Here is a 13,035-nt window from a genome sequence, read left to right on the forward strand (position 1 = left end):
ATGGCTTATCTTTCTTCCCAGTTACTTCCCATCTCCCCACTTTTCCCATTTTTATGTAGGGTAATGCCTTTTTTCTATCTATCTGGTCCTGAAACTTGATGTTTTTAATCATAGTGCAGAATGAGGATAAGCCCAATTGATAGTTATTATCAGAAGAAAACCCTAACATATATAATCATACTTTGAAGCATGATTTCTCTAAGTGAGCTCTAGTGGTTCCTTATGATTGAAATGGGGAGAGACTTGAGACAAGGGTAGAAATAACAAGATTTGACAACAAGTCGGATTTTGGGGTGAGAGTACGAGGGAAAAGTCAAAGATGACAGCTTATCATCTCAGGGAGCGAATATAAACTTGCCTGTCATTTAGAGCGCTTTATAAGCTTCCCCCTTTCTACCTTTCTAACCTTCTCACAGTTTCCTGCCATCTAGGTATGGTACAGTTTAATTCATTATACTCACGTCCCTGCTGAGGATTAGTTTGGGTCATTTTTCTATCCTCAGTGGCTGGTACATAGTAAGCACTTAATAGAAGCTTGTTGACCAAGATTATTCGATTTTTGTTTGCTTGTCTGTGTTCCTTCCTACTACCAATAAAAAAGAAAGTATGAGGGTGATGGAGACATAAATATCTTCTATGCAATCTAAATATGGAGTGTTCTTTTTTCCTCCCTCTCCAACATATATATTTTTTTACTTTTCCTTGAAAGTCACTGGCTCTCTCTCTTTTTTATTTACTGAGGCAATTGGGTTAAGCAACTTGTCCAAGATCACACAGCCAAGAACCGTTAAGTGTCTGAGGGCAGACTTGAAGTCAGGTCCTTCTGATTTCAGGACTGGTGCTCTATCCACTACACCAACTAACTGCCCTTGGAAAGTTGCTCTCTCTTAAAGCAAGAAAGCTAGAGAAAACATGTCCTGTGTTTAACCTATACTGGATTCCTTGCTGTCTAGGGGAAGAGGGAGGGAGAAGAATTTGAAACACAAAAGTTTTACAAGGGTTAATGTTGAGAACTATCTTCGCATGTATTTTGAAAAATAAAAAGCTATTTTTTTTCTAAAAAGAAAAGTAAACATGTCCAAAATCCCCCTTCAAAATAAGTTAGGATTTTCTTCTGTTAATAACTAATTACTGGCTCATCCTTATTCTCAATGATTATTAAGCACCTACAACTGGCGAAAATTGTGCTTTTTAAACAAATAGATGTGCTCCATTCCTTGAAAGCCTGTGTTTAGAACTGATGAAGAGCATGGACTTCTAGAAAGAGGAGATCTGCACCCTAATTTGGGCTTCAGCACTGTATGTAAGCTCAGACAAATCTTTTAACCTCCCTGGGCCTCGGTTTCCTTATCTATAAAAAAAGAAAGGATTGTTCTAGTTATCCTCTTAGGTCCTTTTCATCACTATTTCTATAATCCTGTAATCTTTAAAAAGAAAACAACAAAAAAGAAGCCTACCTCTATATTTCAGTTTAAAAAGAGAAAATTAAGTGAGATAAGAATGAAAGTACTTTAAAGTTGTTATCAGGATGCTAAGAGTACTCATAACCATGCCACAAGGAAGATAAATGGACAGAACTGGGAATATTTAGCTTTAGAAGGGAAACTTTTAGGGAGGACACAAGAACTATCTTCAAGTATCTGACATCAGGTGATATAGAAAAGTGGCCAGATTTGGTCTAGGTGGCATGAAGTGCCAGGCCTGGCATTAATAATAATAATAATAAAACCAAAACAGTGAATAAGCATTTCTAAGTGTCTACAATGTTCCAGCCACTGTACTAACTACTGAAAGATTTGAGTTCAAATTCTGTCTCAGATGTGTACTATCTATGTAAGCTGGAACAAGTCATTGAGCTTCTATCTGTCTCAGTTTCCTCAGTTGTAAAACGGGAATAACAATGGTACATGCTTCTCAGGGATACGGTGAGAACCAAGTGAGATGATGTTTGTAAACCTCCCGGAACATAACAGATGGTTAATTAATACCTGGTTCCTTCCTTCCTTTTTGCTTTAGAGGGCTGAACTAGGAGTAAAAGGAAGTTAGAGAGCAATCCATCTCTGCTCAGCTTAAAGAAAAACTGAAGGATTCCATCTCAAAGTCCAGTGGGTTGATTCAGGTACCTAAGTGTCCAACACCGGACCTTTTCAGATGTAGGCTAGATGACCATCCTAAGGGGATATGCAACAGATCAGGGACAGATTGGACTCGGTAGCCTGGACAGCCCCTTTGAAATCCAAGTTTCTCTAATTTTATGGAATCTCTCATTATTATTTAAAAACTTTATTGGGATCTGACAGCGCATAAAAATATTATCTGCTAGGGGTGAATGCAGCAGCACGTTGGGTTGACATTGGCCCTGAAGGTAGGAGATGGGCCTCTTCCATTTCCTAGCAGCTTGGCCTAGAGGAAATAGCTGAGGATTCAGAGGCAGAAGGCCTGGCTGAGAGGCCCCAGTCTGACAGGGCTCCCTCCTCTGGGCTTCCTGGTTTGAACCTCGATCCTCTTATCTTTCTGTTCTACTTTGACCTGCCTCTTTGAAATAGGAGACTGGGGACTCTTACCAGTGATTAACTGGTATTAACCTGGTGGGAAGAAGGAAGGGAAGCTATTTGAACCTGGGAGGGAGGGTGGGCTGAGATGAGGTGGGGTGGAGCAAACTGACTGATGTATGATGTGGGGGGGGGAAATCAACCCCCAAACTCGAAAGATCCCTGAATAGAGAAGCTTAAGCAGCTCGTTTTGATGCAAGCCTCGAATGCGTTTTCCCGAGGAAGGCTGTGGGTCTTCGAGCGTTTGCCTAAGGCACCTGGTGCCGGACGGGTGGCACCTGCATCCCAAACTTGGGCTTCCGTGTCCCAGTCCCGGACTTGGCAGGAGGCAGAGGCAGCCCTGCTTGAGCTGGACATGCTCTGCCGTGGGGCTGGAGAGCAAGCATAAACTTCCCCGTTGAGCCTTTCTCGGCAGAGTCCCTTCCCAGCCTCATTACACATCTTCGTGCCAGCTGCTCTGTCACTTTTCGTCCCCCACGCCACTTGGTTTCCTGTCTGTCTGCTCTGGTTCACGAGGTGCTCTGTCCTCCTCTGGGCCTCCTAGAACCCCTGGTTTTCCTTCAGAGCCATTTTCTCTCTCCGATTCTCGGTGTCAGTTTGTGACGGTCTCCCTTCGCGAAATCGAAATCTCTCCGAGAGCCAGGACCATTTTCCGGCCGTGTATTTGACGTCCCACAATGTCTGAACCTCGCCGGGCACCCGGGCGCTAACGAAATGCTTGTTGCTCGGTCGCCTCGTGCCCGGGGCGGCGCGTGCAGGCCGCCACGCTGCCCTGGAACTTTGTGCGCCCGCCCGTGCTCCCCCCGGTGCCCCTCTGCCCCGCGCTTTGGGAGGGCAGCCCCTTCTCTCTGCAGCCCGGGGGACTGGCATTGCTGCTGCCGGTGACACTTTCCAGCCGCTTCCTCTGTTCTTCCGAGCAAAGTAGCCCCGGACCTCGGAGTGCTGGGGAACCATCGGTTGGGGCGGGCGGGAAGAGAGAGAGGGGGAGGGAGTGCTTGCTGAGGGCCAGGTAACCAGCAGCAGAGGTTCGGCAGACCCTCTGCCTCACTCCCCGTCGTACCTTTTCCTCCCCCTCCCCTCCCCCCTCCTCGCCGCCTACTAACAGCTGATTTTGTTAAAGGTGTAGCCAAAGGCCCAGTTAGGACCCGTAGGGGTTCGGAGCCCCTGGGCAGATCTAGGAGAAGATAATGTGTGGGCTCCACATCGCAGTTTCTGACTGAACAGGCTCCACCCCCCCACCCCCCGCGCGTGTGTGTGTGTGTGTGTGTGTGTGTGTGTGTGCGTGTGCGCGCGCGCGCGCGTGTGTCTGCGTGAATGTGTATATGTGATGCTGCCGCCACTGCCGAGGGTGCTGCTGCCGCTCCTGCCTCTTTCTCGCAGGCAGTCAGCCGGCCGGCTGAGCTTGCGGCTGAGGCGGCAACAGCCGCAGCAGCAGCAGCAGCGGCAGCGGCAGCAGCAGCGGCGGCGGCGGCGGCGGCGGCGGCGGCGGCGGCAGCGGCAGCACTACTAGCAGAGGCAGCACTAGCAGCGGCAGCGGCAGCGGCAGCACTAGCAGCGGCAAGCCTAAGCTGGGCACACGTAGCATTGTGGCGCGGGGAGTGAGAGCTCGAGCCAGGCAGCCAGAGAGGGCAAGAGCCGTAGCGGGAGCCGTAGCTGCGCGGCGCGGCGCGGCGCGGCGCAGCCCCGGGCGCCTCGCGCCACCTCGCCCTCAGCCTCGCGCCGCTGGCCGCTGCACTCGGCTCGCCAGACTGGCCGAGGGGCAGCGCGACCGGCGGACGGACACTTCGACTGCGGACAGCGCGCTGGCCAGGCGAGTCTCCTCGGGCAATTCGTGCCGCTAGCCTAGGCTGGCCGCTCACTTGGAGCCGGGGCGAGGAGCCGGCTGCCGAGCCGGGGGCAGCTGCCAGCAATTCTGGAGAGGCTCTCCAGCCCACCGCTATGGATCTATTCGACTTTTTCAGGGACTGGGACTTGGAACAGCAGTGGTAGGTTTCGGGGTTTTGTTGTTTGGAGATTTTGTTTTCCCCTTCGTTTTGCCAGGGCTTTTCCCCCTGATCCTTTTCCTCTTTTCGGGGCTTCTTTGTTAAGGGGTGAAGAGATGGGGGGGGGGGCGAGTGAGTGAGAAGCCCCCAAGTGTTTCCTACTTGCTTTAAGCCACCTTCGATTGGGGGGAGGATAGAAAGAAGAGGGTTACGGGGGCAGATTTCGGGCTTTGGTTTTTTCAAGTTAGGAGAGTTGTATTAAAAAAAAAATGCAATTTGATGATGCTTAGGGGTGTTGAGCCAACCCTCTTCCCCCCTCCCCTTTTTCGGGTTTTGTTCCTCACCGGCTCTGCGTGCCTTCAGCTGGCAGAGATACCTAGTGCTTCCTCCAATAGATGGCTTAACTTTAAGGGTGCTTCTATATCTTGCTAGGCTTTTTAAAAAGGGATTTTAAAGAGGCAAGCATGCACCCCCTTCCCCGCTCCCCCTTTTCACAGACATGAGCGAAGCATCCTTAGACCGTTAGACAATCAGACACAGACAAACAAGATACACACACACACACACACACACACACAGACAGACACAGACACCCCTTCCTTTCCACTTTGCTTCTCATAAGTTCTCTTTACTACTATAGGAAACGATGCGACTTCTTGTACGAACTATATATATTTGCTAATTTGGAGCCCCATATTGTATTTGATTAAGGGGCAAATGCGATTTAACTTAGCGCTGAAGTGGGGCAGTCTAATGTAAGTGTACAAATAATTACTGACTTAACGCTGTCCTCTCTTCTCCCTCCCCCAAACATCCTCAGGCTTTTGCATTGTGCAGATAGCTCAGATGGGAAGGTTTGTGCATATTCTGGAAAATATTGTATACCCGTTGCCTAAGGCTTGAACAGAGGTCAGGAGGGAGCAGGGAAATTGATACATATGGGCACATCAACTTCATTTATTTATTTATTTATTTATCTACCTGTCTATCTTTTTATTTTTGCTTCCTTCTCTCGGAGAAATGTTACCTTTTTTGTTTTTTGTTTTTGTTTTTGTTTTTGTTTTTTTTTTTAATCTGCCCCAGCAATTTAAGCTGTGTCATTTATCTTTTTCATTCTAGTAAATTAGATATTTTGGGTAATTTAGAATTCCAAGCCTGGTTACTGGCTTTTCACTTGAATTGAAATCAGCTAATGGCCCAGTCTGAAATGAGAGTAAAAGAGCTTTTTTAATGTAAAAATGCAGTCATATCTTCGCCTCAAAAGCTGTAGGTTTTTACAGTCACCTTGCTACTCTTATGGTTTTACTCAATTTTTGGAGAAAAGGGTCATACACTTAGGCAGTTATATTTTACTGATCCACACTGCTTCAGTTGCAAATCTAAGATAACCAGAATTTAAATACCTGTCATCTTTTATTTTCCAGCCTTGCCATGTAAATCCTTGAAAACACCAATTACACAGTATCAATATTCATCTGGAAGGCACTTCTGATCTCATGCAGGGTTTTATCAGCTACACATTAAACATTAGACTACAATGTTTAATAGTCATGCTGTTGTTATTTAACAGTAATAATCACAATAAAATCACTCCTCAATTAAATATTATGCTTCTGCACAGTATCTGTACTCAGCTGCACTAATTCATTTCGCAGGCAGCTGATAAGTACTGTCTTGCTATTTGCATACAATTTGCCTAATATACGGTGTGGGTAACATCATCAATTTAATAGACACAGTTACAACTGAAGATGGTGGGTGTAGTTCAAAAATGTTAAACAGCCAGCAGGTATGGGTTTAGTTTGGCGTTTTTTTTTTTTGTTTGTTTGTTTGTTTGTTTTTAAGATGTCTAAGCACAGTATTTGGATTTTCATTCTGTCTCAGCCTCTTTTAATCCAAAAGAACAATTCACATTGCTATGATTTCTTTTTTGAAATGGATGAAAATTCTTGTTCTCTTACCTTTTCTTAGAGCAAAATGCAACACCTTCATTTCTCAGGAGTTCCAACTAATTTTTGTTTTAGGCCCATATATGCCTCTAGCCTCTCCATGGGGGGAGGGGGAGAGAGAATGCAGGGAGTGAGCCTATTGGATCACTTAGTGTAGTATGTTTATGTAGATAAGCATGTATTTTGCCTACACTCATTGTGTGGAAAACATACTCTGTCTCCGGTTTCTGGGTTTTGTTTTTTTGGTTAGTTTTTTTTTTTATTTTTTGTTGTTGTTCTATTCACTAGTATGCTTGCTTTATGTGCTTGCCTTTATAAACATCTGGTGTGCAGTTGTGTAAACCCCCCCCCCCCCACTACCAAGAAAAAAAAGAGAAGAGATGACCCTGCTAAATGCAATGAAAGCTTGCTATTCAGGTGACTGTAATGTGTCATTAGCGTTAGAGGACTAGAAAAGGAATTCTGACCCTGAAAATCAGCCCTGACATCAAATCATATTCCAACTCTCTAGACAGCCCAGAATTTGCCCGTTATATTTATTCCCACTCAGTAGCAGCTAGCTTGCATGTGTGACCCTCACCCGTGGTACTGTCAACATTAGAAAGCTTATTTTCCTCTAGACGGGTGCGTTAGCTTCGCTGGTGGAACTTAACACTCTCGGTAACTGCCAGGAAAGGCCTACACCTTTATTTCATGAGCTTGTGCTTCCGTTTATCTGTATACAAAAAAGTATGCCCCATATATGTTCAGAGCCTTGCATATGTATAAATAGGAGAAAATGGGGTGAAAACGATACCCGGGGGACTCCCTCCCCTCACATTGTGCTTTAGAATTCACATTGCTGGCTTTTAAAAACTGCAGAAATCCTTTAATGGATCTATCTAGCCCTGGGCTGGATTAGAGGGCCAAGCCTCAAGTTCTGTGAGATTTCTGCATGAATAAGTAACATTTACCTGAGTAAGATTTTTCAATATAAACTGGTGTGTGAAAGGAATGAGAAAAGAAAATGAAAATCTTCTGTGCCTGAGAACCCATGGTCTTTGAAAAAGAAAAAATAGAGCCGATTTTTCCCCCCTTTTAAGTCATTCTGTAGGCTTGTCAGTGGTCACCAAGGTAATGGCATTTTGAAGTCCCCGACCCCCATGGTTGGATTTGGACCTCTCTCTGGGAAGCGGTGATACCTTTAATCACCTACTAGAACAAAAAAGCTCAGAAAAGCAACTCAGATATGAAGCCATTCAGGGCCATGGGTGGTAAAGAAGTGCACTGCTATTTTGTCCCAGCTTGAGGTTTGCCTTGGAGGAAGGGGGGGGGGGACGGGGGGGGGGGGGAGTGGCAGGGCCGGGGAGCTTCTCCTTTAGTTTTTGAAATGGCAGCAGAGAGAGGGTCCATTTTGGGGAAGGGAAAAAAACAACCCAAATGTCAGCCCATCCTTAATGGGCAAAGCAAACTCTTCTAAAAGAAAAGCTCTAAGCACAGTGGTGCAGATGGTAGCTAAGTGATCTTGTCAGGAGAAGAAGCCTTCTTGCTCGCAGAGCCCCGAATCAATTGTTTTTACTTTTTAGATGATGTCTCCCTAGTAGCCTAATTAGAGCCAAGCTAGTAAACTGGCACTTGGACAGGAAGAGACTTCAACTCACTCCACTGGGATATAAATAGAAAGTTCAAAGGTCCGTGTGTGGTTGTCAAAGCTGAGAAGAGACCATGTGCTGGCCAGTTTTCTCTTGTGTCTGAAGGCAGAAGCATGTTGCCGCCGGAGAGCGGCGCGCCCCTTCACCCTGTTCCTTGAGCCCGGAGCCGGTGACCCTGCTCTCCACACAAAGGTGGACTGTTCCAGCTTCAGCCTGAGCTCTCCCCTGCACACTGCAGCAGCACAAGAGCTCCTTCTCACTGCCTTCTTGGCGCAGACGTCTTCAGAGGCCTTGTGAACTACAATTCTTCATATTAGAAAAAGGCCGTTAGGAGAGAAAGGGCTGTGCGATGGAGAGATGACATCTCTCATGATATCCCTTGCAAACCTGGAATTTTTTTGGTTCTTGGGAGAGAGAGGGGAGGGAGGGAGCAAAGGAGAGGGAGCCAGGGAAGGAGGGAGAGATAGAGAGAAGGAGGGAGGGAGAGACAGACAGAGACACAAAGAGAGAGAGATACAGAGAGGGAGAGGGAGACAGAATCAGAGACGGAGACAGCTGGTTCTAACTAATATCCTTAGCTTTGGATGATTTCTCTCCGCAACCCACGCACCTTCCCTGTCTGTATATATTTGTCATCCATTCAGAGGAAGAATAATTATATTTAATTTACTATACATTCTCAAATGTTTGCCAATTATGCTAGCCATTTTTTAAAAGCATTCCGGAGAGTTTGGGATAGATGGGTAGGAGAGATGGATCAGGTAGAAGAGAAGGTCCCCTGCTCCCCCTAGGGAATAAAAAAAAAAGCAAAACAATCAGTGTCTGTAAATTTTGAAAGCACCTCTATTGGACAGGGAAGAAAAGGATCCCTGTGTGAGATATCAGTTAAATGATACATGAATTGTTTTGTTAATGATGCAGTCAAGCCTTTAACAACTTAAAAATATACAAATAGAGTTGGAAAATGACTGTCTCGGTAATAAATCAGTCATTACACAGATAGGAGCCACAGCGCTGAAGTATTTTGTGGGTGGAAGAAAATCACATTGTTTTGAAACATGCTGCTTTTTGTGGACTCCAAACGGTTTTAATGGAATGAATCCTTCTTTCATGTCTTTTATTCATCGAGATGATTTTTTCCACGTGAAATTTAAAGATAGCTAAAATGATTTGAAGTGTTCACATTTGCCTAAAAATCTCAACAAATAAAAAAGAATTCTCCCTGGAACAATAGAGAGGCCCTGGCCTTTGTGGCCTTCAGATGGAGTGAGACCATGCCCTTGGTTAACAGAATTGGCTTGTGTCTCCAGGATGCCGGACCACCCAGTCAGGTCATTGGATTCAGTGACCAAAGTCAGTCCGGCTGGTTGATTAGTGGCATGAAGACAAAGCAGTGGGTGCATTGAGTAACTTTTTTTTTTTTTTTTTTTTTACTTTTCAACTTGCTGTTTTGGTGTTGTGGAGACCGGAGCTAAAAAAAGGTTTAAAATATCTGTGCATTGATTGCTGAAGTCCAATGGATTGCAGACAGTGTCACTCCTCCTCCTTGCTCTGTCTGAACAGCTTGAAGAGATCTGCCCTTTTAAGTACAATCTCTTGGGGGTGGGAAAAGGGAGAGAAATCCAAATCAAAACAAAGTGGCAAACTCCTTCAGGAAGCCTGGGGAAGTGGGAAGAAGACCAGTCCTGGTTCTGCCACTGACTGATGGGATGCCCAGGGAGCAGCCATTTGCCCTTTCTCCACTATAGTTTGCTCACCTTTCAAATGAAGGGTTAAACTGATTGATCTCCATATTCTTCCAAACCCCTTTCAGTTCTCAATCCTGTCTTAATTTCTCTCCTTCCATGATTGTTACCAGAAGAACTGTTAGAAATAAGTTGCAAATAATAGCTTCTCTTAAACAGGGGGACTCACAAAATGAATTTCCGGTTTCATTTTGTGCTCTTACTAAATTATGCCTGAGGAGCTGGTTGCTTTTTGCCCCACATGGGTTGGAACATATAATTTTTCTATAAGTAGGCCCAAATGAAACATGATAGTTCTGTTGTATGCCTAGGTAAACGTAATAATTGTGTATTACAGGGGATTTGACAGATCAAAATGTATTGTAAAATAATATATTGTTTGTACCACGCTACAGACTTGTAATACGTTTATGTTTATGTCTATATATCCCATTGATGGGGATTGATGAATGAAAGAGCATATGAGGAGAAAGCTGGTTGAAATATTGGACAACTATTCTTCCAAGTGTAGATTCTCAAAATTTGAAAATTTTCTTTATTTCTTTATTGAAATAAGAATATGGCTACTGAGTAATTTTGTGAGTCAAGCTGAAGCAGAGGGGGTTTTACAGGGGAATGTTGTACTGATTGTTAAAGCCACAATACTGACCTCTAGGGAACAGTATCTTGTATAACCCTCAGTCCCTTGCTCAGTATTCAAGAAATATGCCAATGTTCTGATAATAAATCTCTCCGCAATTCAGTGGCTGTGGAGAATCAACATGATGTAGTGGGGGGAGTGCTTAACTTGGTGTCCTGAAACTTTGGCCTCATATCCATAAGCGGCAGGCTTGTTTTATTTCTCTTGAGCCCCATAGATGAAATCATCTCTTTACAGTCTGATGGGATCTGAAAGATCATCTGTCTAGTCTAATCCCCTTATCTTACAAATGAGGAAACTGAGGTCTCACTATGGGTAATTTGCTTTTTTAAAGCCTGGAGCTCCAGCCCTGCTCCAATCTTCAAATTCATGGTTTTTTTCCTACTCCAACAAATCTCTAAAATGGGAATAGTAATGCCTCCCAGGATCCTTATGAGGATCAAATGAGATCGTGTATATAAAGCACTTTGGAAACTCTAACATACTCTATGAATGATCACCTATTATTATCATGACAGGTAAACCCAAGGGCCATATGATATGTGCCTAATAACTACTGCCCTCTGTGCTGCTCCTCTACAGGTTGCATAATGTGTTCATTGTTTGAAGATTCATTCTCCAATTGGGCCAAGAGACCAACTTGACCTCTTTCCCAGAAAAGAATGCTGGCAGGAGAAGACAATTAAAAGGGAAGAAAATCAGGGGCTCCTAAGAGGGAAAGCTGCTATTTGAATCCTATTTCTGGGAACTTTAAAGGATATGGGGAAAAGAAAGAGGGAAGGAAAAACAATTTTGTTCCATAGTACCTCACATTTCCCTGGTGCCTTAGAGTTAGTAGAGCCCTTTACATGTGTCCTTTCATTTGATCCTCCAGGCTTTCCCTTGCAATAGGTGCTGTTATTACCTCCATTGACTAGGTGAAAGTGAGGTTCCAGTGTAGTGATTTGGTCAGGCTCCAGAATTCGTTCGCCTCATCCCAATTCCCGACTCCGAAAGAGTTGTCTGTATTTGTAAACTTAGTGTGTCAGTAGGCTAGAAGGCAGATACAGAGCAAGGCTGTTCCAAAGGCAGAAGGTCAGTTCATTTTCCTGTCTTCTGCTCACCTTGAGATTGCAGCCATCCCCCTTTGGATTTCATCATGAAAGGTTGTTGTGTTTTGTTTTGTTTGACTTAACTATAGCAGATCCACACCATAAATTACTCTGTTAAACTGAGGCCCGGCACTAGGTTGCATTTCTGTCAAACTTTTGTGCTTTTAACTCGAGTAGAGTTTTATTTGCATGTTCAAAGCCTGTTGAAGTTTACATGGTGGAGAGGGTAGGTGATGCTCAGAATTATTGAATTTACTTTAAAGTAAATCTCATCTATGACCTGAGCTGTGAACATCTCCTGACCTACTGGGCTGAGAAAAATGATCTGGGAGTTTCAGTTGAATGATGAGCTCTAAGCTGAGTTGACAATAGCCCTTCCTGTGAAATCTGATTTTGATTAGGGGTAGACCAGTATATGGAATGATATCTCTTAGGGATAGTGCATGTGTTTTGCTTCATATGAAAACCTCAAACAACTAATGATTTAAAGTAAACTCTGGTTTGAGTTTTCAGTAGTTCCTGTGTGGTGGAAGAAATGTGTGATGGTACCCAAAGATTTTTTTTTTCCTGTGTGTTTTATAAGGGCTTAAGATTACCCATTACAAATGGGAAAATAGGGTAAGGAAACACATATTTTGTTTTTGTTAGACATTAAACATCCCTCATTCCCTCCTTCATTTATTTTTTTAAGTCTCAGCTATAAGCAAAAGGAAGCGACCTCCAACATGCTACTACCGTGTTACGTGGCATAGTTTTGTTTTGTTTTTTAAAATACTGGTGCTCTGTGTTCCCTTTAGTTGAACCCAAAAAATTCCTCTTGAGTGTCCACGGAATGCATTGGAGAAAGTACTCCACTGGGAGATGCTGAAGGAAATGCCCTCTGCAGTGTAAAACAGATATAGAGACTGGTCTTCTTGTTGGCCTTTCTTAAATCATGTACTTGGAATCAGATTTTATATTTTCCAGGCAAAATATCTCCTGGGAATAGCAATAAAGTGGATTATTTTTTAAGTCAATAGAAATAAAATCAGAAAAAATATTTTTAACTCACCATGAATTGATGCTGAAATTATAGTTTCTACCTTAACAATTACTGGGAGAGGAGCGGTTTTATGGGCATGTATTATATAGTCTACTGCTGGCTGGTGTTTTCCAAGTTTGATCAAAATAGCCAGTTGACCTGGATGAAATTCTGTCTATTGATTAGTTGTTTTGTTTTCATGATATCAGATAGAAAACTTGCCCGTTTTTCACTGATTAAATGGTTTATTTTCATGCTGTATAAGTTCAACCATTGTAACCGAAGGGCTGTATAGGATCATAGATTTACAGCTAGAGGGAATCTATGAAATCTATTGGCAATAAGGGGATTGATGGAAGGCCAGAGTCTGTAAGTGATCTCGAGGTTATGCATATGGCAAGCAACAGAGTTAGGATTTGAACTC

The 13,035-nt window shown here is 44.0% G+C and overlaps 1 protein-coding gene and 1 pseudogene across 1 annotated transcript in view; both read left to right on the forward strand.

The window, feature by feature from the left end:
• The window catches only part of LOC100931884, a 126,415-nt pseudogene extending 122,022 nt beyond the window's left edge, over positions 1–4,393 (forward strand).
• The window catches only part of AFF2 (AF4/FMR2 family member 2), a 559,096-nt gene continuing 550,123 nt past the window's right edge, over positions 4,063–13,035 (forward strand). Inside the window, exon 1 of the mRNA XM_031945005.1 lies at positions 4,063–4,537. Coding sequence (XP_031800865.1) covers positions 4,491–4,537 — 47 coding nt within the window. The 5' untranslated portion in view covers positions 4,063–4,490. The remainder of the gene's footprint in view (positions 4,538–13,035) is intronic.

The sequence above is a fragment of the Sarcophilus harrisii genome, chromosome X (assembly GCF_902635505.1).
Source record: "Sarcophilus harrisii chromosome X, mSarHar1.11, whole genome shotgun sequence".
Lineage (NCBI taxonomy): Eukaryota > Metazoa > Chordata > Mammalia > Dasyuromorphia > Dasyuridae > Sarcophilus > Sarcophilus harrisii.